We start from the raw sequence: 24752 nt of genomic DNA, 5'->3' as shown, positions 1-24752 counted from the left end.
CAGAAGCATTAGCGAGATCACGTAGTACATTATTGACCTGTATTGATGGGAATAAAGCCCTTGGATAAAAACTCTTGCAGATTAATGTCATATCTTGACTTAAAATGAAGGGTTGTACAAAGAGGCATAAGAAAAAACCTCCTGTTCCACATTTCTGGCCAGCAAAGGTCCCTTTGGAAGTCTTTACAAATGTCTACTTCTAAATTATCCCTTCCTCCATAGACTTCTATGTAAAATTGAAACATAATAACTCTGTAAGCTACAGTTCATCTTGCTCTAGAAGACAAATTCAATAGAGATTTAGAATGAATGACAAAAATCCAAAAATGATAGATATGTCAATAAACTGTTTACCTGTGGAGTTTCATTCACGTTTGGTGAAGCATCCACGTCAGATCCAACCGGAAGAGTCTGAGGTGTGTAGAGACCATTAACTAACAGTTCATAGAACCGCATACGTGTCTCTCCTGTGGAGAGTTAAAATATATTATTGACCATAAATCACACAAAAAAAATCAACATATATTCTACAGTCAGATTCTCTTTTCCCTGTTGGTTTTTCAACCAATGTGAGAGCAACGTACTGACAATGTATTTTTACTGTATATCTTGAGTATTTGCATGTGTCCAAAGTAATCTGCTAAAAACTAAAATGATAGTTTGATATATTAAACAACTTAATATTGCATTCTAGGTTGTAAAGAGTGTGTTTTCTGCTCAGGACCCTCATCCATTAACCACAGCAGACAATGGCAAAACTAACAATTTCTTGCTCTAGATCCTGTATCCATGCATTACACTATACCGCACTGATTTGTGACATCTGTCAGGCTTCATTTTCCCTACAGTGGTGTTGCATGGGTATTACTTACTGTCAGGACCCCGTATTGTAGGTCCATTAACAAAATTAAATGACACATACATAGACCACATTACCTTATCATCAAAGCATAACATACTCTCTTACCAGGTATGGGAATTTTTCCATAAACACCCTTACTACAAGCCAATCTGAACTACTAAGACTGCTTCCTACAACCAAGCCCTCATAGTTCTCACACTGTACAAATTGATAGGCATGGGTCCCCAAGCTATTTATCTATATTAGTGCTCATTCTTGGCTTAGGAGTCCAGTGGGTGGTCCTATTCAGGAGATTAAAAATACCTGTGTATGCATAATCATACATGACGCCTGTATGTCACCGAGTAGGCCTGCCCATTGGACCCATAAGCTTAGAATGATCTGGGATTTAGGTCACTGCATGTGGCTAGTTCTGAAAACTAGCACCCCTATTAAATACATCTAATGATATCACTGCTGGAGCTAAAGGTCCCAGCTAAGACTACATTGCCACTTCACTTCATCTAATCCATTACCATCTGTTTTACTGTTACATATATCCCATAAGATCTATTTTTCCCCTTTTGCTAGTGTCAACAGACACCTATCCTTCCGCTGTTTGGGCAGGTAAAGCTTCCATAGAAAAACACATTTGTGGTGCTGTAAGCCTTGGCAACTTGTGATCAAACAAAAGAATCAGATGTGCAGCAGTCACAACCCAATCCTTTTATGAAGAGGTATACACAACAGATGTGCAGAATGCGGCCTATGAATACTTTTGCCGTAAAACATGGCCGAATTAGATAAAGGACAATTGACAAAGGAGCACACAACCAAAGTCTTTTTATAGCCATAGCCGCACTTTAAGGAGTATATTTTCAAGAAAACCAACACTGTGCACTTGTAGTGAAATATACTGACAAACATTTCAAACAAAGCAAAGCCTGCAATACAAAATAAGCTACAAAACTATTAGGTTCTATTCATACTTGTGTCAGTTCAGCACTGCCAGGTTTCCCTCGCCTCTTGACAGCCTGAATAGGGTAACATGCTGCACTCTTCTATACAGTCAGAGTATTAACTGCCAGCTCATTGTTGCACTGACAGTGCGTGCCAAATAACCTGTGTAAAAGCATGCAAGTAACAGCTCCAACTCAAACAGACAGACTTTTCTTAGCTGCTGTACGTCTGGAAAAGTGACAGCTTAAAGGAGTATTGGAAACTAGCTAAACCTAAACATCAGGTTATGTAAAAACTTCTATGGTAAGTCCTAAACTTTTGCTGGGAACTGTGAAACACTGTCTTGGCAACATAGACTATAAAAAAAGCAAATTTATATATATATATATATATATATATATATATATATATATATATATATATATATACATACACACACACACACACACACACATACTATTCTGCTCACTCTAGGACTTTCAACATTTAAAGAGGATCTGTCACATTCCATATCTGTTTTAGTAAATAACTGTATTCTCCATTAAATTCTGCAGTATTTATTTATAGACATCTTTGTTGTGTCTTTCCTCTGTTAATACTCCAGGAAATTTACAAATCAACAATTGGATGTTACCAGTAAAGTATATGTCCATACACAGTCTAACAGCATACAATCACAGTTGTGTGGGACTATGCCCCTTAGGCAAGGAGGGAAATACCCAGTTTTCAATATATTCATGAATAACAAAGGAAAAGCCTAACACAGAATCATAAACAAGTTGCTCCAGATATGCCAAATACAAGTGCTGTAGTTTCTGAAACTATGCCCCGAAAGTTAAAAAAAAACGATGATTTACTTGAACACTACTAAAATAAATATAGCAAACAACACTTGGCCATTGACACTCATTTAACTCATGTCCTAAGAGTTGAATATATGATGTTCTTCCACACAGCACCCTAATGCGGAGTCTAAAGTTGACCATACCCATTAGATTTTAGACTGCGCACTGTTGGTTGGTCATACATAAACCTACCACAGTCAACTAAAGTTGTTTAGAACCAACCAGATATTTTCTGCCGTGATCTGTTATGTATGGACTAGACTGACAGACCTGTAGGCAATTTTTGTATTGTAACACACACACAGTCCAGCATTTCCTGTTTTCAGCACTACATTAGTATTGAATGACTTTCATGTTAGTTTTCCCAGGTGCCTGGAGTATTTGGATACTTGTTGGAAGGTTCCTGGTTGTTCATGTGTTTGCCATACGACTGACCAACCACAGTTCATTTCAAACAAGAAATGGCAGTCAAAAATCTAATGTGTGTGGCCAGCTTTACTCACTAAAGACAACTTTCCATTGGGTCAAAGGACTGATAGGAAATTGAACCATCTTTTCTTATTTCAAACACCTGCTACAAGTTTGTCCTAAGAAGTTCCAAGTGATACTTGTATTTGGCCTAAAATAAGAAAGTTAAGCTATCACTGGCAGACAGTAGTGTGCAGTTCCCACCACTTCAGTACTTTTCTAAGTAAACGACAGTCACAACTTGCTCTCATTCAAGAATTTGTTCCACTCTGAACGTGACTATTACGCAATACCAAGCACAAATAGAATACTATACATAACTATATGTCATTGGGTCAACTATATGTCATTAGTCATCATTAAAATGTGTGTACTGTATATATAAGAAATACATATGGAGCAGCCCACCCATACTCACACACTACTAAAACTGTGTATGACGCACTACCATAGCCAAGTCTATAATCGAGTCATATGAAAATATAAGCAGTTCGTGTTACAACCAACATAGAACCAAATAGACTATAAACCCTTTTAACTTGGACACCTAAACCTCAAGACTATTCGCTCTCATTTTGACTCAGAAATCTGCAAGATCCATCTACAATAAGGTTATAGAATTCCCCTTGCATAAAAGACCAAAACTGTAGCATTGGGCTCTATTCACACTAATGTTTGTCTTTAGACTATTGTTTTATCCTTTTCACAGAATTAGATCACAACAAGTGTTTTCATCAACTGTCCATAATCTGTGTGTAACACAGTTTTAGGGGTTTACAGTATTGTATGATCTACTGTTTGTTTTATTATCTGTGAAAATTTATTTTTTAGAAAACAATAGGGACTGTATATTACCTGGATCTGCATACACATGAAGTCAAACAAATGCATACACTAAAATGACCTGGGGTGCAGGTAGCCATTAGCCCTGGGCTATAACACAAGTGCATGTCTTTTCAGTGTAAATACGACACATGGAAGACATAAAAGATTAATATACCATGCACTGAAGTACATTGTAATCTCTGTGGATGGAAAGCTGCTATATAGACATGCATAAATAAACAAGCATTACCACAATGCATAAACACCGCAATAACCCCAGTGAGAGCCAGCAGTATATTATAGGTTGTGTATAAGTACAGCAGTTAGCAGGTGTCATGGCTGTAGCCTCACTATACAGATGATTATAGCAGACAGGCTAGCAGTGTAACAATATCCAGCCAGGATTTGCATTTTCTAGCCTGTCACTACTTTATGAATGTATATATGCAAAGACACCTAGAAGGTGGAAGAGATCTCAGAGCTGTAGAAGAAAGTATATAGAGAGCAGAGCTGACAGCCGGCTCTGCAGTCTCCTAGCAACTGACAACACTGCTCCACGTGACGCGCAGGGGACACAACTGTCAGTGGGTTAGCAGATCGTCCTGCTGACATCCCGCGAACATCGCACCAATCTCTTACCTTTTGTGTCCAGCTCCACGTGGATGAGGTTGCCCATCACGGTGGTATTGTGCAGATGCTTTACCGCATCCCTAGCGCCTTTCACGGTGGCAAAAATGACTTTGGCAATGCCCAGGTGCTTCTTGTTCTTGGGATTGTACAAGATCTCCACCTCCTCCACTTCACCGTACTTCTTGCACATGTCGCTAAGAAAGTTTTCCCGTATATTGTCATTCAGTTTTGCAAAAGTCACTTGCTTAGGGGGCACGGGGCCGACATAAAACTCGTCGATCTGAGGGCAATAGATGGCAATTAGTGAGACCCACCGACCAGTCGTCCCCGATACATGCCGGTAATCTGCAGGGGATCTGTCAGAGCCGACAACGCAACAAGTGTCAACTTTAGTGGCCGCTCCCCCTCCCCCATAGCTACATCACCCTTGTACACAGCACATGTACACAGCACACATGTACACAGCACACATAGGATATACACCGAAGCTCTGCAGAAGCAGGTCACTACTGTTACACAGCGATGTGTGAATGCAGCTCTAAGTAACAGAACACGTATTGGGGAAGCAGCTGCCGACTAAATACCTTGAGTTTGGGAACAGGTAAATCGACCTCCTTATTTTTGGTCCATATCCTTCCGATCCGGGGATCTCTGACACAATCCACTGGAGGGACTCCCGGATTCTGCAAACACAAAAGACAAGAAGTTTATGATGATGATGATGATAGTAGTGATGATGATGATGATGATGATGATAGTGGTGATGATGATGATGATAGTGGTGGTGATGATGATTATGGGCAGGCAGCAGTACACATGGCTAGGATACTACAGGGGCCGCCTTCATCACATGCACTGACTAGTAGAGGATAATACACATGTATATGACAGCTGGAAGCAGGGCAGATGCCCCCGGGCACATACAGGCATGCTGAAGTAGAGCCCATCGTAGCGGTAGAGTTTGTGCTGCCCCTTCCTCAGGGCAGGGTCAATGATCAGCTTGTAACTCTTCCAGTGGTGACTCTTCTTCTCGCCAGAGGTGCCTGCTTGGTTGCCCGCCGCCTCCATGCCGTTGATCCAGCCTGCAAGCCATAAACAAGAAGACATGAGTAGAGGGTCTGGGGCAGCGGCACACACATGCACACAGCATCCCCCCCAGCTCACATCCCGGATCCCCGCCAGTAATACTAGGCTCCAGCCTCACTTGTAGTCGGCTTTCTGACATGGTCTTCAGGATTCCTGCTTTTCTCCCCAGGCTTGGCCTCCTTGAAAGACATGCCTGCCCGCCTTTCCCACACCCCCCAAAGCCCTGCTCCCCTGCGTACAGGGTCGTCTCCTCGCCCCGCAGGAAAGGCTAAGCCGCTTCACAGGCCCCTTCCTCGGTTACATGACATGCTGTGTAGGGCACCCTGCCTGCTCCTTTTTGGCGAGCCAACACATATTGTGTGTGTGAGCAGCTTCAGCTCGCTCTGGGGCAGCCCACAATGCACCGCGGCCTCCCTATCCTCCGCCTCCCTTCTCTGTCCCCAGCCAGCCAGTAGTGCTGGAAGCTGCCTGACTCTTCCCGCCCGCACTTTCGCCACATTTCCTCTCGTCCTCACCTAAACATTTGACACCGTCCCCGGTAATTACCGAGGTAGACTTCATGTTATTAATAATAACCATGGGCCTGGGGACACAACCCGTGTGTTTTTATACGTGCGCAGCCTTCATTTATTTATATGTTCGAAAACGTCGCCCAATAATTTCCTACTTATATCCTAGTATTATAGTCGGCTGACTACAACTGTGATGGTTTTCTGGCATCTTCATATTTTGTTCCGTGTTAGGAGGTTATTATTACTGTGTATAAGGGATTCCCCTCAGTGTGAAAGAGAAATGTGTGTGGAATCTGCGCGATAGATTTACATGGCGGTTCCAAACAGTCGCCAGACAAGATGGACCTGGCTGAGGCTCTGCTGCTGGGGGAGGGTGGGAAGGGGACACGGAATTGTGTTTATGTCACTTGTGACGGAGATTATAGGGATATGGCTGTATCCTCCATGTTATCGTGACATACAGGGATTCTGTTTACCCGCCAGTCACAAAGCGGCTTCCATTTTGTACGTTAATGAGAGGCGGGCTCACACTCCCTTACTGGCTGCTTACTACACAGTGCCAGTGCGCTATAGATAGGTCTGTGCACTGGTAGAGCGGGTTATTATTATTATGCATGTGTCCATAGGTGACTGCTTCGCACATTAGAAGGTGAGGCGGGCAGGCGCACTGCTCACAGAGGAGGGGGGAGCGCAGGGTGTCCCCCGCTTGGGTCCGGGCCACAATGACGTCATTGGCTGGCGGAGAGCCTCTCCTGCGTCTACAGCCAATCAGCGCGCAGCTCGCCGCCGCCTGTGAGTGATTACAGCGCCCCGCACTCCATCCTACCTCAGACAAGCGAGGAGAGGCCAGCAGCACGGCGGCCATTATCTTGCCAGGGAGTGACATGGGCAGCTCTGTGTGTGCAGGCTCTGGGTGTCCCTCCAGCAGCTCTCAGGACTCAGCTGTGTGTGTGCTCTTTATGTTCTCCCCACTGTGCAGGATTCTGTATGAAGAAGGAAGACTAAATGTATAAATAGCACAGCATGTCTGGATTATCTCCCTGTGACATGGAATCCATCTTGGTCACATCTAGGTCATGGCACACCCTAAGTCTGAATTGAGTAAAGCAATGCCTTCTTGTTTTTTTTACACTTGGAGACTTGCACTGCCAGCTGTCTCTGCTGATGAACAATAAATTAGAAATTTGTATCTTTTTTTTTAATTTTTCCTTATTTTTAGATAATTCCTGACCAATAAGCTTTATGTTCCTCTCTCTAGGTGCAAACTGGTAAGGTAATCTGCAAGCATACTTGTTTTTGCCAGTGTAAAATTATTCCACTTGATATTAATAGTTTTGATTTTGCACTTTTTGTGCTATATATACATGTCATAAATGTGTGTGTGTATATATAGCAAGCCATAACACCAAGTTATTACATGTGGTTGTAATAGTAAATCCAGGAAACCTAGTGTATTAGTGGTTGTCAGTGACATCTAGGCTTTGTATAATATGTAGGACGCAGTTCCTTACCATTTGCAACTTCTTTTTTTTCTTGTTTTACATTTTTGGGAAGTGGAAATCTTGTAAAAACAGAACAGATACATCTGTTGTAATACATAAGGACCCTGCACTGCACCAGGCTTGGGTTTTCAGGTAAGTACTTGCTTTTGTCCTTCAGTAGGAAAGAAGGAAGTGGCCCATGGAGTAGATCTAATGTTAACACTCACACTTGCTTCACATAGGCTAGAGAACAAGTCCCTATCTGTGATCTTCCTAATGCCTAGATTAGTGGATCTCCCAATGCATTAGTAATGGATTCATTCCCTATTTATTCAACCAGGACATGGCTTTTCTCATCCATTTTAGTCTAGCTTCTTGACTGTATACAGTTAACCCTTGGCATGGCTTCCCATCCCAGCAGCTACGTAGATATCAACTGTGACCTTGTGAGAACAGTCTTCTCTGTCTGCAGTGTTACATTGTAGCAATCCATATTGTATATAATACTTTAGGCTCTGCGCATTTAGCTCCCAGCATCATGGTGGTGTCAGCTTGCCCTGCTATAATGTGAATGCTGAGTCAGAGCTAGGCCATACTGCTCACAAAGGGAAGCAGGGCGTTGTGCTTGCTGGAAAGATCATATGCAGCATGGCTGGAAGCAGCTCACTAACCCATATGATTCTTTACTGTACAGTACACAAACAATGCTATGAACCCTCTTTATCACTGTCATTCTTATTTTGAAGGTCACAAAGAGATGAGAACGTTAGTCTGCATGGTATGCCAGGGTGCAGAAGGTGCTAGAAGATTACGTTACTAGCTGGAGTTGCCCATAGTAAGCTGCTTACTGCTCCAAAGTGCATGTACAGCATTTATCACCTAACAAAGCTTAAACCCCTTAATCGAAAACTTAAAGGGAATATGTAGTTTTTATTGGCACCTCATTTATTCTTGTGCCCAGTAAAAAATTATTTTTGGGGGGTCGGGGGAGAGGAGGAATAAGATGTTCACCAGCATGCTGTAGATCAGGAAAATATGGCCCCTGAAAACTGAAGCGGGTGGAGTATTGCTTGTTTACTTGCATAATCCATTCACCCTGCACAGGGGAAGATATGTAGAAGTCTGCAGCAGACAGACAGTGGCATTTGGATAGAGATATGCCAGCAAGACTTGTACTAGCTCACTTCTATTACTAAATATGCAATTCTGGGAAACTCTTTCAAGTTTATATAAGGTAAATTATGCTGAACCTGCATCACCAGCATAGCCATCTGAGAGTTCTTCATGACAAGGCACTGCTGCTGAGGATCATAAGTTTTAATGGCTCACATTTTATAAGATTTGTTGTAGAGCTGCTATAATCCAAAACAGAACATCATGTCCGTTCTCAGGCGACTGACATCACAGCCATGGATGTTTAACTCTTTCAGCAGGACCCTGCCTCGTTTTGTCCTGGTTTGTTTATTGTGTTTCCCACAGTATGTATAAAGTATTTTATGTTTTGGTTTTTTTGTAATTGTTGTTGTGTACAGTATACAGACAATATTGTTGTTTACATTTTCCTGTATCAGGTCACGATTTACTTTAACTACATAGCATGTTAAGACTGATACTTCTGGAGTATAAGTAGGGCTTTCATCATCCCTGGGCACTATTTAACGTTACTACCTTAGTGACATAGGTTACGTATGGACAAATGCTTAGCCAGGAGGCTACTGGAGTCTCCACTATTGCTTTTGATATCACCAAGATTTATTAGAGCATCACTGAAACTGTCCCCTATCCCCTGCACACTGTAGAGAAAGAGAAATAATCCCTTTGACAGCACACAATGGCTGTAAACAGTAATGGTAATACTACTCCCTGTCGTAGCAAGGAGATCTTAAGCGTAACCACTATTTAAGTATCACTGTGGTGCTGAGTGGCTGCCTTGGAGCAACATTACCCAGATGGGTTGCCCATTATGATTTGCAGCCCCCACGTTTTCTTGAGATGATGTTTGTTTCTTCTGTTTTGTTTTTCCTGGTGCAGATTACTGAGTACAAAATGTTATGAAACCAGAGGATGAGTCATTTTCTAGGCTGCTGTGCCTCTTGAGTACGTAGGGAGCATGCTTATAGTAGGAAAAGATAAATCTAGAATGACTCCACCCATAGAGAGTATTCAGCAGGATCAGGGGTTACTGCAGGTGATCGGTCTAATGTTTGAGTCAGATTGAAATGCGCTGTGATGGAGAGCTGCGGACTAGTAGAACCGGAAAGCTATGTTTATGGTTCCTTATTATTCCATAGCAGGAATGTGATCATTCTTTAGCAATGTAACACCATACAGCAAATTATTATTATTATTGGACAGCTTTATGACTTCACAGCTGTACCCACAGCAAGGGGAGCCAAACTGGTGTTTTACATTGTGGCAACTAAAATCCTAAATTGCCAGATAAAAATTTATTAGCTGTACCATATGTAAATATGTAAGACAAGAAATATGCTCTTAAGAGTTTAGAAATACAGAATCAATATTTTGTAGTTTAGAAACTTGAAGTCTTATATTGTACATTTGTATGAGCAGTGTGGGGAAAAATGATCACAAGCGGTGCAAAGCTGAAATTGAGGAATTGCCCAATCCGGTTTTGTGCTTTTTGAATCCGATTGTTAGCTATGGGCAACTCTTCTACGTTTCATGCAGACTGCATGATTACTCTAGGCATGCTTGTACTGCTCTTCCTATACTCTATATAGCACTGTCAGGATTTTTGAGGGTTAAACTACCGACTAACTACCCTTAAGTATCAGCTGTTAGCTATGTGGAATTTAGCTGTACTTTTTAGGATATGCAGAGTTCAGAATGCACCAACTAGATCATATTTAATAATTTAGAGCAACAGAATCTACTTTGCTGTTTTATAGTGTGACTAGTCTCTGCCCACGACTTCGTCTGCATGTTGTTGGCATCGATGATCTGCCTATATTCAGCAAATTGCTGCCGTTGATGGTTTGCCTTTTCTGGCATTTCGGCATCTCTTAAGCTGTCCTGCTGCTGAACTTGTTCCTCACATCGTGCCTGTTATTTGTTCCAGCATCTCAGCAGGTCGCTGGGATGCCATTTAATGAGCGTGGTGTTGGCGTTGATGATCCGTCTGCTCTGGTGACTCGGCAGCTGGCCTGCTGCTGAACTCGTTCCTCGCGCTGTGCCTGTGATTGTTCCGGCAGCTCGCTGGGACACTATATAATGAACGTGTTTTTGGTGCCCCCAAGCTCCGCTTCAGAAGTCTGTTGACTTCTGGCTCCTTCATAGCCATCCTTGTTTTAGAATTCTGCAGCAAATTAATTTGCTTTTTCCTGGCATGTTTAAAAGTAGCAAACTGCCAATTTGGATTAAAGGTGTTTTCCCATCCAGTGTGTCAGCACTGCCTGGAGCAGATCAGATAATATGCAAATTGAAATAAGCTGCTGCAAGAGCAGTGTAATACAGTCGTGAAGCCATGTCATTTAACGGAATAAAAAGTAGCTTGTGTTAATCGAGGTTACAAAGTATCTATGCGACAAATTTCATTCAAATCTGTTCAGCCGTTTTTGCGTGATTGAGGAACAAACATCCAAACACACTAATATAAATATTAGTAGGATAGGATGCTACATACAAATACATTGACAATTTGGGTGTTTCTCTTTGTGTCAGATTTATGCTGGCTTTATGTTAAAGGTAGATTGTCAGCTACTTCCTGTTGCCTTTTTTGAGAGCAGTAGGCATAGTGACATGCTTGCTGGTCTAAATAGTATTATGCTTGTTTAATATGTGCTTTACCTAAACGTACACTCCTGGCGCTGTGCACTCAGCACGGTGCGGAGTGTTCTGCAGCAGGGGTATAGTGCATGTCAGGAGATTTCTGGAGATATGAATGATGCATTTTGCTCTCCAGGCATTACATAGACTGGATACAACTGTTTCCGCTTTTTAGTTGAGAGAGCGAGGCTCATTGTTGGTGGAATTACAACTGTCTTCATTCACTGAAAGTGAAAAGGGATTGAAATATGAAAGAATATTAGAAAGTTGTAACGGTGCGTTCTCATCTGTTGTCACAAATAAGAAAATAATCTATACTTCCCATCCTCTCCACATTTCATTCCAGCAGAGATTTAGAGCAATAAATTACATGTTATACAGAATCTTTTCCAAAAGAACATTACAGTGTATCAATCTGCTCCATAACATACTGCCTGCAGATTGCTCTGTATTTTCATTGTGACAGGTTGCCTTTAAATATGTGTGACTCAGGCCAAATTAAAAGGGAGGGTTTGAATACTACTAAGGCCGTGTTTAAATATAAGGGTTCTGGATTGGGTTTTTACCAGGGTTGTGGATTCAATAGACCAAACCACCATCTTTGACATCTCTTTATTCCCAGACCATCCCTGACTCTGATACCTTCATATATGTCTGACAGCCATGGTCAGTCAGAAACGGTAAACCTTCTTTTAATTCTTCAAAAATCTAGTGATTGATTTCCTATGAAGTAAATACGCAACAAACTACACCTCTAATTATACAATATCAATAATTTTATAATATTATAGGCAAAATTGCGCCTGACTCTACAGCCCTGGTTTTTACAGCAAGGTGGTGTTAAGTTCTTGGTGTTAAAACCATAGCTGACTCTTGTAGTTTCCTGTTTAGAGAGCTTACATTGTCACTGCATTTAAATAACTTTTAAGTTATGAACTTGTTATATATGAACGAAACATGAAAATCTTCAGATTGTCTTATTAGATAACCTATATAAGTATTATGTATGGTAGTTGGAGTGACTAAGCTGGAGACCTATCAAACTGTTTGATATGTAGCTTTGTTTTTTTTTCAACAGTTTAAGATTTTTGGTAGTTATTTTCACTGCTTATTCCCAGTGGATAAAAGTCTGACCATGGTCATGTGATGGACACATAGGTGCACAGCTCGATACCAGACTGAGTTGTGCATCGGTGTGTTCATCACGTGACCATGGTCAGAATTTTATCCACTACCAGTAAGCAGAATGAATGACAGCAAGCAGAGCTCTAGAAAACTGTGAGGGATTAACGAAGAACCTATATTGGGAAAACTGTAACTTTTCATTGCACAAACAATAACCTTTAATTGATGAAACTGGACAACTCACTTAAAGGGTAGCTATTTTGCCTGCCATTTAAGAAGTATTTCTGTCACTGACATTTGACATATTTACAGGATATTTACCATAAATGTCTGCTAGATGTATGCTGGGCTGTTGCCGTAACGTCCTGGTGAGGTGGCAGATAGTCATCTTATCAGACAGGTCAGGGAACCCTGAACTCGCTATGCAGTTTTTAGTGGTGGAACTCTCCTCTTCCAGACATTTAGGGTATCTTTTAATAATTTGCAGTTTAATCCATTTTTGTAATGGGGTTTTCCCACAAATCTAACCATATTTAAATTTGTAGTCAAAAGTTAAAAATTTTTTGCAGATATAGGAAACTGACAATTTTGAAGATTTTTAAAGATTTCCTCTAAGGGCTCGTTCACATCTGCGTTGTCCTCTCCGTTCTGCAGGTTTCCGTTTCCTGCATAAAACAGAGCAGGAGACGGAAACCTGCAGGAGTCTTTCTCACCCATTCATTTGAATGGATGAGAAAGCTGTCCAGCGGTGAGCGTTTTACTCTCTCCGCCGCCAAATGGGGTTTTTTAATCCGGACACAAGAGTCGGATATGCAGTACTCTGTCTGGATTTAAAAAAAAAAAAAACGGTTTAGCGGCGGAAAGTATAAAACGCTCACCGCCACTCACGGCCGGACCCGGTCTGTGCTTTCCGTCTTCTTGCATGTAGAAGACGGAAAGCACAGAACGGAGTGCTGAATGCAGGTGTGAACCTAGCGTAACCATTGTAGTGGTGACAGTCTTCTGTCTTGATAGGTTGCTAGTGTATACAATCATGAACGCTGGGACTTGTTAGAAACGCAGCCATTATTTTCTTATTGTGCCCAGGATATATTCTCACACATGTCCTGGCACTGCCTGATAACCTGTTCACAGCAATGAAATAATTTCTTGGTTTCTGACAAGTCCCAGACCATAGAAAGTTCCTGCATTCATGGTAATATACATTGGCAGCTGATGAAGACAAAAGATGAATTTCTAAGCTAGATGAAGAAAATCTTTGAGGCTGAGGCCTCACATTGTGGAAAAGCTGTTTTGTGTTTTTGTTTTGTTGCAAACTTTTAAAGAGGAGCTTTCATGGGTTGGTTGGCCACAGGCAGCTCTATATACCGCTGGAAAGCCGACAGTGCACTGAATTCAGAGCACAGTCAGCTTTCCCGATCTGTGCCCCAGGTGAAGAGCTATTGGTACCGGTACAGTAGCTCTTCACAGTCAGAATGGCATTTCTGACAGTCAGTCAGGTACATCCTTCGTCACAGCAGCGCCAATAACGCTGTACAGTGTGAGCGGGGAGGAACGCCCCCTCCCTCTGCTCACAGTGCTCGTCCATAGACGAGTATTATCAGGAGGGGGAGGTTCCCCGCTCAGGGCTCATTCACATCTGCGCCCGGTCTCCGTTCTGCAGGTTTCCGTTTCCTGCATGCGTAACACTGTACAGCGCGATAGGCGCTGCTGTGAAGAAGGACGTACCTGACTGACTGTCAGAAACGACCTTCTGACTGTGAACAGCTACAGTACCGGTACCGATAGCTCTTCACCCGGGGTACAGATCGGGAAAGCCAATAGTGCTGAATTCAGCTCACTGTCGGCTTTCCAGCGGTATATAGAACTGGCTGTGCCCAAACCCATGAAAGGTCCTCCTTGCAATTTATATTTTCAAAAATATTTAACTTTGACTTGTCCATAAATTTAAATATGGAACATGGGAATACTCTTTATTAATTATTGATGAAGTAGAGGACTTTTCTTCCTGTTTGTGATTCATTTGCAACATTATGCCTAGTAACAATGAAATCTTTTGGGCCTTTTTTGTTGCACAGCTTTATTATTACACTTTTTTTCTACAATGTTATACGTTCCTTATGTTACTAATGGATTTTAGCAAACGCAGTTATCCTCCAAAATCCAGGGGACAGGCATTGAGATGGTCAACAGCTATAAGTACCGGGGTGTGCTCCACAATAATAAGTTGGACTGGGCAGATCACATGGATCACTGTACAAAAAGGGTCACAGCAGGCTCTACCTGCTCAGGAGGCTGAGTGCCTTTCGAGTCCAAGGGACACTTCTTAGGGCCTTTTTCAACTCTGTAGTGGCATCACCCATCTTCTTCAGAATGGCCTGCTGGTGTAGTAGTATATCAACCAGGGATAGGAAGAGGCTCGACAAGCTGACTAGAAGGGGCCAGCTCTATCCTGGGGAACCCCCCCGGACCAGTACTGGTGGTAGGTGACAGAAGGATACTATCTGTTGTGAGTTCCATGCTGGAGAATAACTCCCATCTCATGCATGACTCCATGATAACACTGGGCAGTACTGTCAGCGACCGACTGCTTCACCCTAAGGGTGAATTCACACTACGTAATCGCCAGCTTATTCTGAACGTAAAACATGTTCAGAATCAGCGGCGTATAAAGCAGTTCCATTAATTTCTATGGGAGCCGGCATACGAGCGCTCCCCATAGAAATGAATGGGCTGCTTTTTTCACTACGAGCAGTCCCATTGAAGTGCATGGGAAGTTCCCGCATGTACGGCTAGCTCTGCTCATGCCGAGCCGTACACGCGGGCACTTCCCATGCACTTCAATGGGACTGCTCGTAGTGAAAAAAGCAGCCCATTCATTTCTATGGGGAGCGCTCGTATGCCGGCTCCCATAGAAATGAATGGAACTGCTTTATACGCCGCTGATTCTGAACGTGTTTTACGTTCAGAATAAGCTGGCGATTACGTAGTGTGAATGCACCCTAAGTGTGAGAAGGAATGCTATTGGAGGTTTTTCCTCCCAACTGCGGTTAGGCAGTACAACCAATATCGAGCTAAGCGGAGATCAATCCATACAGAGAACTGAAAGATCTTTAAGTTGTGGTATCCTTTCAACTACCTCCTTGTTTGTTTAATTTTTTGTAATCTGTACCTACAGTCTCTGAAATGCCTCTACCTTGGAGTTTTTGTATTTGTATATTGTATTATCTATGTTGCTGTAACACATTAAATTTCCCCATGGTGGGACCAGCGGAAACTCTTGTACCACACAGACTACAATTGGGTCCGCCAGGTTTCTGCCCAGTTTCCACCAGAAAAATGTGGAGAGAAAAGTTCCTATTTGCAGGACTTTCTGGGGAGGAATACTCTATAAGGGAGCCTTCACGCAGCGTTACGGTGCGCTCATTCTGATTGTAAAAACACGTTCAGAATGAGCGCGTAAAAAGCAGCTCCCATTGACTTAATAGGGAGCCGGCATACGTGCGCTTCCCACTGAAATCAATGGGAGGCTTTTTTTCCCTATTGCTTTCAATGTGATACACGCGTAATACATTGATAGCAATAGAGGAAAAAAGCCTCCCATTGATTTCAATGGGGAGCGCATGTGTGCTGGCTCCCATTCGAGTCAATGGGAGCTGCTTTTTACACGCTCATTCTGAACGTGTTTTTACGATCAGAATGAGCGCACTGTAACGCCGTGTTAAGGCTCCCTAAGAGTGCGAGTGCTGGTGTGAATCCAGCCTTAGGGTGCATGCACACTACGTAACGCCGGGCGTGTATGAGAGCCGTACACGCCGGCGTTACAGCAGGGCTGCCGAACACTTCCCATTCACTTCAATGGGAGCGCTCGTAACAGCGGCGTTTACAAGCGCTCCCATTGAAGTGAATGGGAAGTGCTCGGCAGCCCTGCTGTAACGCCGGCGTGTACGGCTCTCATACACGCCCGGCGTTACGTAGTGTGCATGCACCCTTAGGGTGCATTCACACTGAGTAAACGCTAGCTTATTCTGAACGTAAAACACGTTCAGAATAAGCGGCGTCTAAAGCAGCTCCATTCATTTCTATGGGAGCGGGGATACGAGCGCTCCCCATAGAAATGAATGGGCTGCTTCTTTCACTCCGTGCAGTCCCATTGAAGTGAATGGGGAGTGCCGGCGTATACGGCAAGCTCTGCTCATACCGGAGCGTACACGCCGGCACTCCCCATTCACTTCAATGGGACTGCACGGAGTGAAAGAAGCAGCCCATTCATTTCTATGGGGAGCGCTCGTATCCCCGCTCCCATAGAAATGAATGGAGCTGCTTTAGACGCCGCTTATTCTGAACGTGTTTTACGTTCAGAATAAGCTAGCGTTTACTCAGTGTGAATGCACCCTTAGATGATTTTCAGGACTGTATTGACTGTAGGAAACCTTCAGTTGAGACATCAGTTCTGTGTCGTTTCAGACTCTAGATGTAAACGAGATACTTGCCATTCACTGACAACAAACACAGATTTAAAAAAACAAATATACATTATACGTTGGGGGGGGGGGTTATAAAAAGTAATAAGGTTTCATGGCCGTAACATGGTAACGTTTTTAGCATCCATATCACAGCCTGACTGCTGATTTTGGTCACTAAATCTCCAATATCACTTATTTGTAATGTTGTTGTTCTAGTCCTTAGGGCCCAGGCTTTAGGTTATGTAGTCTCTTTACAGCCCGCTGAATGATGACGATCTTGAAATTTTGAGCTTTTTGTACACTGAAGAGCCGCTCTGTATGTGTAGCTTGTATCCTGTATTCCTGTGTGTTCCATTGAGTCATGGGGTTGACCTGAATGTCTGATACTTGAATTACTAGTCTGATCTGACTTCTTTCTTTTTACATTGTCCTGCTCTATGTATTTCTGATTTCTATCGTCCCGAATGAACCCAGTATATACAAACAGAGGTGGCTAAATATTTCAGTATTCCTCATTTTGATTTCCTCATCTCCTATGCACACTAACGTATTTCTGTTCTGCTTCTTTGCAAACACAATGCACCAATAAATAATAAGATGGAAGTGAAAAGCATCTGTCGTCCTCCACTATGCTTTCCCAAAAGAGTGAGTCTAATGTTACTGTGACCAGAATCTAAAACAACTGTCCTGTTTGAAAAACCAGTTATTCAGATTTCCTATTCTATACACAAAAGAAGGTGCATAAGGTATTGAATGTAGTCCTATTGTAGTAGTACAGCCAGCTGCTTTACTGTAAGTGTTCAGCATTGCTCTCTTTTTAAATGCAAATCCATCTCTGGTAGCTGTGACTGGTAACAGAGGCTATGGGAGGGGGATGCAAAGCAAAGTCTTTTTTTTTTATTTTATATTCATGGAGAAGTTCTCAGCAGGTGCTCCAAGTCTCATATTCACTACAGCAGCTGACAAAAAAACATTGCCCCACCTGTCATACTGTAGACAAGCCAAGTACTGCAGTCTTTAGATGGTGGAAAAACAAGCACAGTGTGCCGCAAACTGATCTGGAGGGTAATAGAATAAACGCTTACATTGACTATGGGCAGTACATAGTATAGCACCTTTCATACGGCAACCAGTCAGTCACACTTACTTCACTGTCTGGTTTGTGTTTTTATGGATATGATGTTTTAAACTAGTATATGTAGCACGATATTTACAAACAACGCTATATAGAGATATCAGGAAGCAAGTACAGTAATAGGCTCATGTAAATATGCTCTTAATCTGCCAAAAACAATAATTTGTTAGCTGATCAGATATATGGGAATAAAGATGGTCACAGTTTGACATAATGTTTCTGTGCACTCCTATCATGCAGTTTGTATTGGGTGTGGAAAGGAAGGTACCTACAAGCACCGATTTGGCTTATTTATTTGGTCAGCACTTGTACCAGCTGAACATTGACCCATCTAACAGGCCTGTATAATATGTTGTTTGTACCACAATTTGACCTTTTTCTATCATTTGGCATATGTAAGCTAAATGTTCCTGCTTTCTCACTTGTAGTAGCAGCAATGTCTCTTAATATGGCTATGTGCTGACAAGTGTGTGCCAAAGAGCTATGAACAATACCTGCTAAGAAAGTATTTCTTTAGTACCATATGTCCCAACATGTGATCTGTATGACTACTATTAATGTAATGTGGTTTGTCTTGTCAATAAAAGAGATTCACTAAATCTTTTCTGTCTTTCTCATCATTCTCTGTGAACATTTTCTAGACGATTGATAGCTTTGCCAGTGCTTAGTGCTTGTATGTAAATATACCTGCATGCTGTCATGTGTAAGAGATGTATACCATGCAAATTTCAGTTGTATGGCTCACTACCACTAAGTGACAGCATCATACTACAGATGGGTATTTAATATCTGTAAACCGCTTCAATAAATTATTGCAAATATTATGTTTAATTGAAATATTGTCAACATAATAAAATAAACTTTACTTTGGAAAATCATATGAGATTTATTTATTTTTAATTTAAAATGTCCTTTTAAGAAATTGCCATGATTTACATCACATATTCCATTCCTTAGGGCGGCTTACAGTCAATTCACTAATTCATATATAATTTATAGAGATGAGCGACTAGTATTCGATCGAATACCTCCCCGCCATAGGTTTGCATGTAAGTGGCCGAACACCAAGGGGTTAAGTGTATCGAATATTCAATGCGCTTAACCCTTGGTGTTCAGCCACTTACACGCTGCGGGAAAAATAGCGGCGTTTTACAGTGCAAGCAAAGGGGACGGGAATCATGCGAATCCCATGCCCACTTTGCGGAAGAAAACGCAGTGCGGACAGGCTGCGATTTTCAAAAACGTTGTGGTTTTGAAAATCGCCGCATGTCAATTATATCTACGGAAACACCGGCAGCTTTCCCATAGATATAATTGTAACAAAGTCCGCAGAGGAAAACTTCACGCTTCGGTTCTTTCTGCAGCGCTTTATCAGTGCATTTATGGCCTGTGGGGCCTTAGCCTTAGATGTGTCTATGCCCCCGTTTGGTAGAAATCACGATTTTTCTTCGGTATGTAAATGAGTTCTCTGGGAGTGTCCCCAATGCTGTGAAACAAAATCTCCAGTGCTGCCTCCATCTTCATGTGGAACGGCCTCTCTCCGCGTCTTCTTGCGGCACTGGCTAGACACATGTGCAGTCTGCCATTGGGCAGAGCCGACTGCACATCCCCCGCAGCCATTTTTTTTTTTTTTTTTGTGGCCACGAGTGTAAGTGTAAGAGGCTGCTCCAGACGAAGATGGAGGCAGTGCTAGAGATTTCTCTCATAGCGTTGGGTACGCCCCCAGTGTTGTTTGAGGCTGGGGCCCGCCCCCAGTTCTGCAAGAGAACTCATTTGCATACCTAAGAAAACCTTGATTTCTACAGAACGGCGATGTGGAGAAGACAACTAAAGGTAGGAGAAGAATAGCCTTAGTAAGTAAAAATAGCAGTTTAATGATAGAATCCCTTTAATGCTTTAGGACATTGTGGTGACCACAATGAATGACGCCTGTATCAGTTACAAGCACCTATAGTAACCATGATGATGTAATAAATACATATGCTTATGTAATAATGTTTTTAAAAAAATCTATTAAAGGAAGGATTGTTGCCATGCAGTGTGCGTGTTTGAGGAGCTTAGGAAATGCTAACTGCTGTGTCTTGAGGAAGATTGGGTGGGCCTATCTGAACAGTGGATAATCTATAACAGACAACCTCTGCAACTGAGTATCCAATTCTTGATCTCTGTAAAATGTACAAGTGTAAAACGTGTTCCCTTGGAATATTTAGATTTGCTAAAAAAAAATTAAAAAGTTCACTTCAATTTCAAATTGAAATAATCAGCAGATTTTTCTACTTGCCTGCCAAACATGGGTTTTTTTTCTTCCTTTGTTTCCTCTAGGTGTAGCGATTGCAAATCTGCCTAGCTGGGCGTCATGACTTCTTAAATTGGCTCCCACAACTTTTTTCGTATTTACTTTTTATTAAGATTTTCTTTACAATGAGTTGATCTTACGTGGTGTCCTTTACAGTTGTTTTCATGTACGGACCAGTCACTAGATCCATTGTAAATGTCACTTTTAGCCAATGTGAAATTTGTCCAGAACAGCAACACATTTGGTTATTGGAAGCTTTAAAGAATATAGTATTGAATGGCGTTTGATTATAGGCTCTCATCTATCAGCACATTGAACCTCCCTTGGCCTTCAGAATTTTAGCAGTCCATCACGGTATACACAGATCTGAGAGGTCCCAGGGTATGCAAAAAAAAAATTCCACCAAACACCATTACTACACCTTTACCAGTCAAAATTTTTCATTGACTCGTGCTACTTGTGCCAAACTTCTGATCCTGATGCAACCTGGTATATTTGGGTTCATCTGACCAGATAACCTTTCATGATTTCTCAATGATTTCATGTTGCAATCTTTTACTCATTGGACTTTCTTCTTTCTGTTTCCCTCAGCAATGGCATTAGACATAGTCATTGGCTGTATGGCCTGTCCATGCTAAGAAATTAAAAAATGTGCATTCAGACAGTACTGAGTTCAGCTGCAATTTGCTTGACTTGTGCATGCATTGTTGTCAGAATGATTCTTCACATCCACAGGATTCCTTCTCGCTATGTTTCTCCTTGATCACCTCTTTCTTGTGGAGAAAACCCCATAAGACCAGTAGGTTTTCATATGCTGTCCCTGGTTAGTCTACTGTCAATACCGTATTTTCCGGACTATAAGGCGCACATAAAAACCTACGATTTCCTCAGAAATCGTAAGTGCGGCTTATAGTCCGGTGCGGCTTATATATGGATGGAAGCGGCGGCAAAATCTGCGTGCCGCTTCCATACATACATAAAAGGCACCGTAAGGGTGCATTCACACTACGGAACGCCGGCGTGTATCACAGCCGTACACGCCGGCGTTACAGCAGGGCTGCCGGACACTTCCTATTCATTTCTATGGGAGCCGGCATGCGAGCGCTCCCCATAGAAATGAATGGACAGACACTTCCCATTCATTTCTATGGGAGCTGGCATGCGAGCGCTCCCCATAGAAATGAATGGAAAAAAGCAGTCCATTCATTTCTATGGGGAGCGCTCGCATGCCGGCTCCCATAGAAATGAATGGGAAGTGTCCGGCAGCCCTGCTGTCACGCCGGCCTGAAACAGAACGTGAAACTTACCGAGCGGTGCAGGGCGGGCATTCAGGCCTCCTCTTCCTCCGATGTTCCGTCCTTCTCCTCCGGCGCTCGCTGATAATGGCCGGGGCGCATGCGCAATATCATAATGCTTCTGCTACGGCTACGCATGCGCCCAGGCCATTATCAGTTAGCGAGCGGCGGAGGAGGAGGACGGAACATCGGAGGAAGAGGAGGCCTGAATGCCCGCCCACCCTGCACCGCTCGGTAAGTTTCACATTCTGTTTCAGGCTTTTATTTTAAAACGGGGGGGGGGGGGTAGTTTAATATAACTTTTACGGTTGGGCTTTATCAGCATGATTTTGCTGATAGAGCCCCTCCTCGCCTGCCGAGCGCTTCCAATAGAAGCGGCTGGCACGCGGGGGGTTAAGCGGCCGCTGGCAAAGTCTGCCTGCCGCCGCTTTCAATAAGATATAATGCGCACCGGACTGCGGCTTATAGTCCGGTGCGCCTTATATATGAACCGAGACGGACTATAAGGCGCTCATGGGCAATGCGGCTTATAGTCCAGTGCGCCTTATAGTCCGTAAAATACGGTATCTCTAGCAAGATTTTTATCTTTTTTTGGGTATTAGTGCCTTAATTGTGAATGAGCAAGTGACCTTTTTAGCCATTCATATTGTGTGAGATATACTGATTTTCTTTTTTTATATCCCAATATGTATTAGGAATCCAAATGATTTATTAGAAATCATGACTATATGAGAATAGTTATTAGGAATGTAACCCAGTGAGATTACTTTTTGTATAATACAAAGCAAGTTTCTGAATTCAGGGGATAGGGCTACATTTATTCACATAATAATATTGATGCAGTTTGACTTTTTTTTTTTTTTTAAATATACTAAGGGCAGGTATAGTTAGTGGCACGCAGATTTCCTATGGGTCAGTATTTAGAAATATAAATGATTGATGGCAAAAAAGACCATGTGCTCCATCTAGTCTGCACTTATTTCTATTTTATCTTAGGGCAGACATGTTTATCCTAGATATACAGAAATTTACTTACTTTTGATTTACAAACTACATCTGCTCGATATTTGTCCAAGTCTTAACTACACTTTCAGTAAAATATTTACTGATGTTACTTCTGCTCTCTCCCCTCCGCCCAAAGTAATTTCAGATTGCGCCCCCTTGTATCATCCTGAACCTTATTTATATCTTTAACATAGTTAAAGGTGTTAGTCTTCCCTTTCATGTCTTTCTCAAGGCTATATAGATTAAGGTTTTTAAGCATCTCCTGAATTTTATGCTTCTGCTCTTTCGCCATTTTTGCCACTCCCCTTTGCACCCATTTTTTTTTATTTTATTTTTTTTTTTGCAGGGGGCGGTGGGAGGATCTCTTAAAATTGGAAACAATATTTCAGATGTGGTCTCACCAGTGGTATTTTTGTCAATGAGGGTCAATTTTAAACTTTTGCAGTGTGCATTGAAGATTTACATCAGGAGCACTACTCCAATTTATACCTCCAAATTATACAACTGGTAAAACAAAGACTGCAAGCAAAACAAGCTACCTGTAATCCAACACCATTTTGGAGGGTAGAGTTTTAGGGACCTCTCCAGAGCCTGCCACAAGACAGGTTCGGCTTTGCTTATCAGAGACCATGGATACCCTCTGAATCTAGTGTTAGAAGTAAGAGCACTTGAGAACTCAACCCAAACCAGCAACCAGCATTTAACATACAAGCCATGCCAAATGCAAAAGAGCACAGGAGTGTCCATAGCTATAGCAGAAGAATAACTTTTCACAAATAAAGCCAAACGACTGAGTAAGAAATTGGATATCCAAAAAAAAAAAGACATAATCCGCAACCAGAGAATCATCAGCTAAGTTTTCCTAACACAAACCTAACTAAAATAAATAGCAGGCATCTAAGTAGTCTCAATGCAGAGTTTAACTACTCCGCCTCTGCTCAGGATTGGACAATGAGACAGCATTCAGATTGGCGCTCAGCATCTTAAAGCATCTTCAGACCCAGCTGGAGTTTGACTTGTAGCCATAGAAAGCTTACACCAGGGGTAGGGAACCTTCGGCTCTCCAGCTGCTGTGAAACTACAACTCCCAGCATGCTCCATTCACTTCCATGGGAGTTCCAAGAACAGCAGAACAAGTATGCATGCTGGGAGTTGTAGTTTTGCAACAGCTGGAGAGCCGTACGTTCCCTACCCCTGCCTTAAACCAATAGCTGTGGGTAGCATTGCACTGAAAAGTATAGCTACAAGTAAGATTACACATATTGAGATTCCTAACAGTACCTCCCCTTGTATGAGGAGTCAACAGACTCTGAGTTCTCAAACAAGGTCTCAGAGTTCTCCTATTAAAGGTTTTAACATACAGTGTTGGCCAAAAGTATTGGCACCCCTGCAATTTTGTCAGATAATACTCATTTTCTTCCAGAATATGATTACAATCACAAATTCTTTGGTATTATTATCTTCATTTAATTTGTCTTCAATGGAAAACCACAAAAAGAATTGTCAAAAAGCCAAATGGATATAATTCCACAGCAAACATAAAAAATGGGGTGGACAAAAGTATTGGCACTGTTTGAAAAATCATGTGATGCTTCTCTAATTTGTGTAATTAACAGCACCTGTTACTTACCTGAGGCACCTAACAGGTGGTGGCAATAACTAAATCACACTTGCAGCCAGTTGAAATGGATTAAAGTTGACTAAACCTCTGTCCTGTGTCCTTGTGTGTACCACATTGAGCATGGAGAAAAGAAAGAAGACCAAAGAACTGTCTGAGGACTTAAGATGCAAAATTGTGAGGAAGCATGAGCAATCTCAAGGCTACAAGTCCATCTCCAAAGACCTGAATGTTCCTGTGTCTACTGTGTGCAGTGTCATCAAGAAGTTTAAAGCCCATGGCACTGTGGCTAACCTCCCTACATGTGGATGGAAAAGAAAAATTGACGAGAGATCTCAACGCAAGATTGTGCGGATGGTGGATAAAGAACCTCGACTA

At 42.2% G+C, this 24752-nt stretch overlaps 1 protein-coding gene across 1 annotated transcript in view; it reads right to left on the bottom strand.

The window, feature by feature from the left end:
• SETD1B (SET domain containing 1B, histone lysine methyltransferase) overlaps window positions 1-6074 on the bottom strand; it is a 39365-nt gene extending 33291 nt beyond the window's left edge. Inside the window, exons 1-5 of the mRNA XM_075273978.1 lie at window positions 5774-6074; window positions 5494-5651; window positions 5154-5252; window positions 4579-4849; window positions 355-467 (exon numbers count right to left, since the gene is read on the bottom strand). Of these exons, the coding sequence (XP_075130079.1) occupies window positions 355-467; window positions 4579-4849; window positions 5154-5252; window positions 5494-5651; window positions 5774-5846 (714 nt within the window). The 5' untranslated portion in view covers window positions 5847-6074. The remainder of the gene's footprint in view (window positions 1-354; window positions 468-4578; window positions 4850-5153; window positions 5253-5493; window positions 5652-5773) is intronic.
• Between the last annotated feature and the right edge of the window lie 18678 nt (window positions 6075-24752).

This window comes from Leptodactylus fuscus, chromosome 1, assembly GCF_031893055.1.
Source record: "Leptodactylus fuscus isolate aLepFus1 chromosome 1, aLepFus1.hap2, whole genome shotgun sequence".
Lineage (NCBI taxonomy): Eukaryota > Metazoa > Chordata > Amphibia > Anura > Leptodactylidae > Leptodactylus > Leptodactylus fuscus.
Note: the sequence above shows the minus strand (reverse complement) of the source record. Positions and strands in the feature narration are given on the sequence as shown.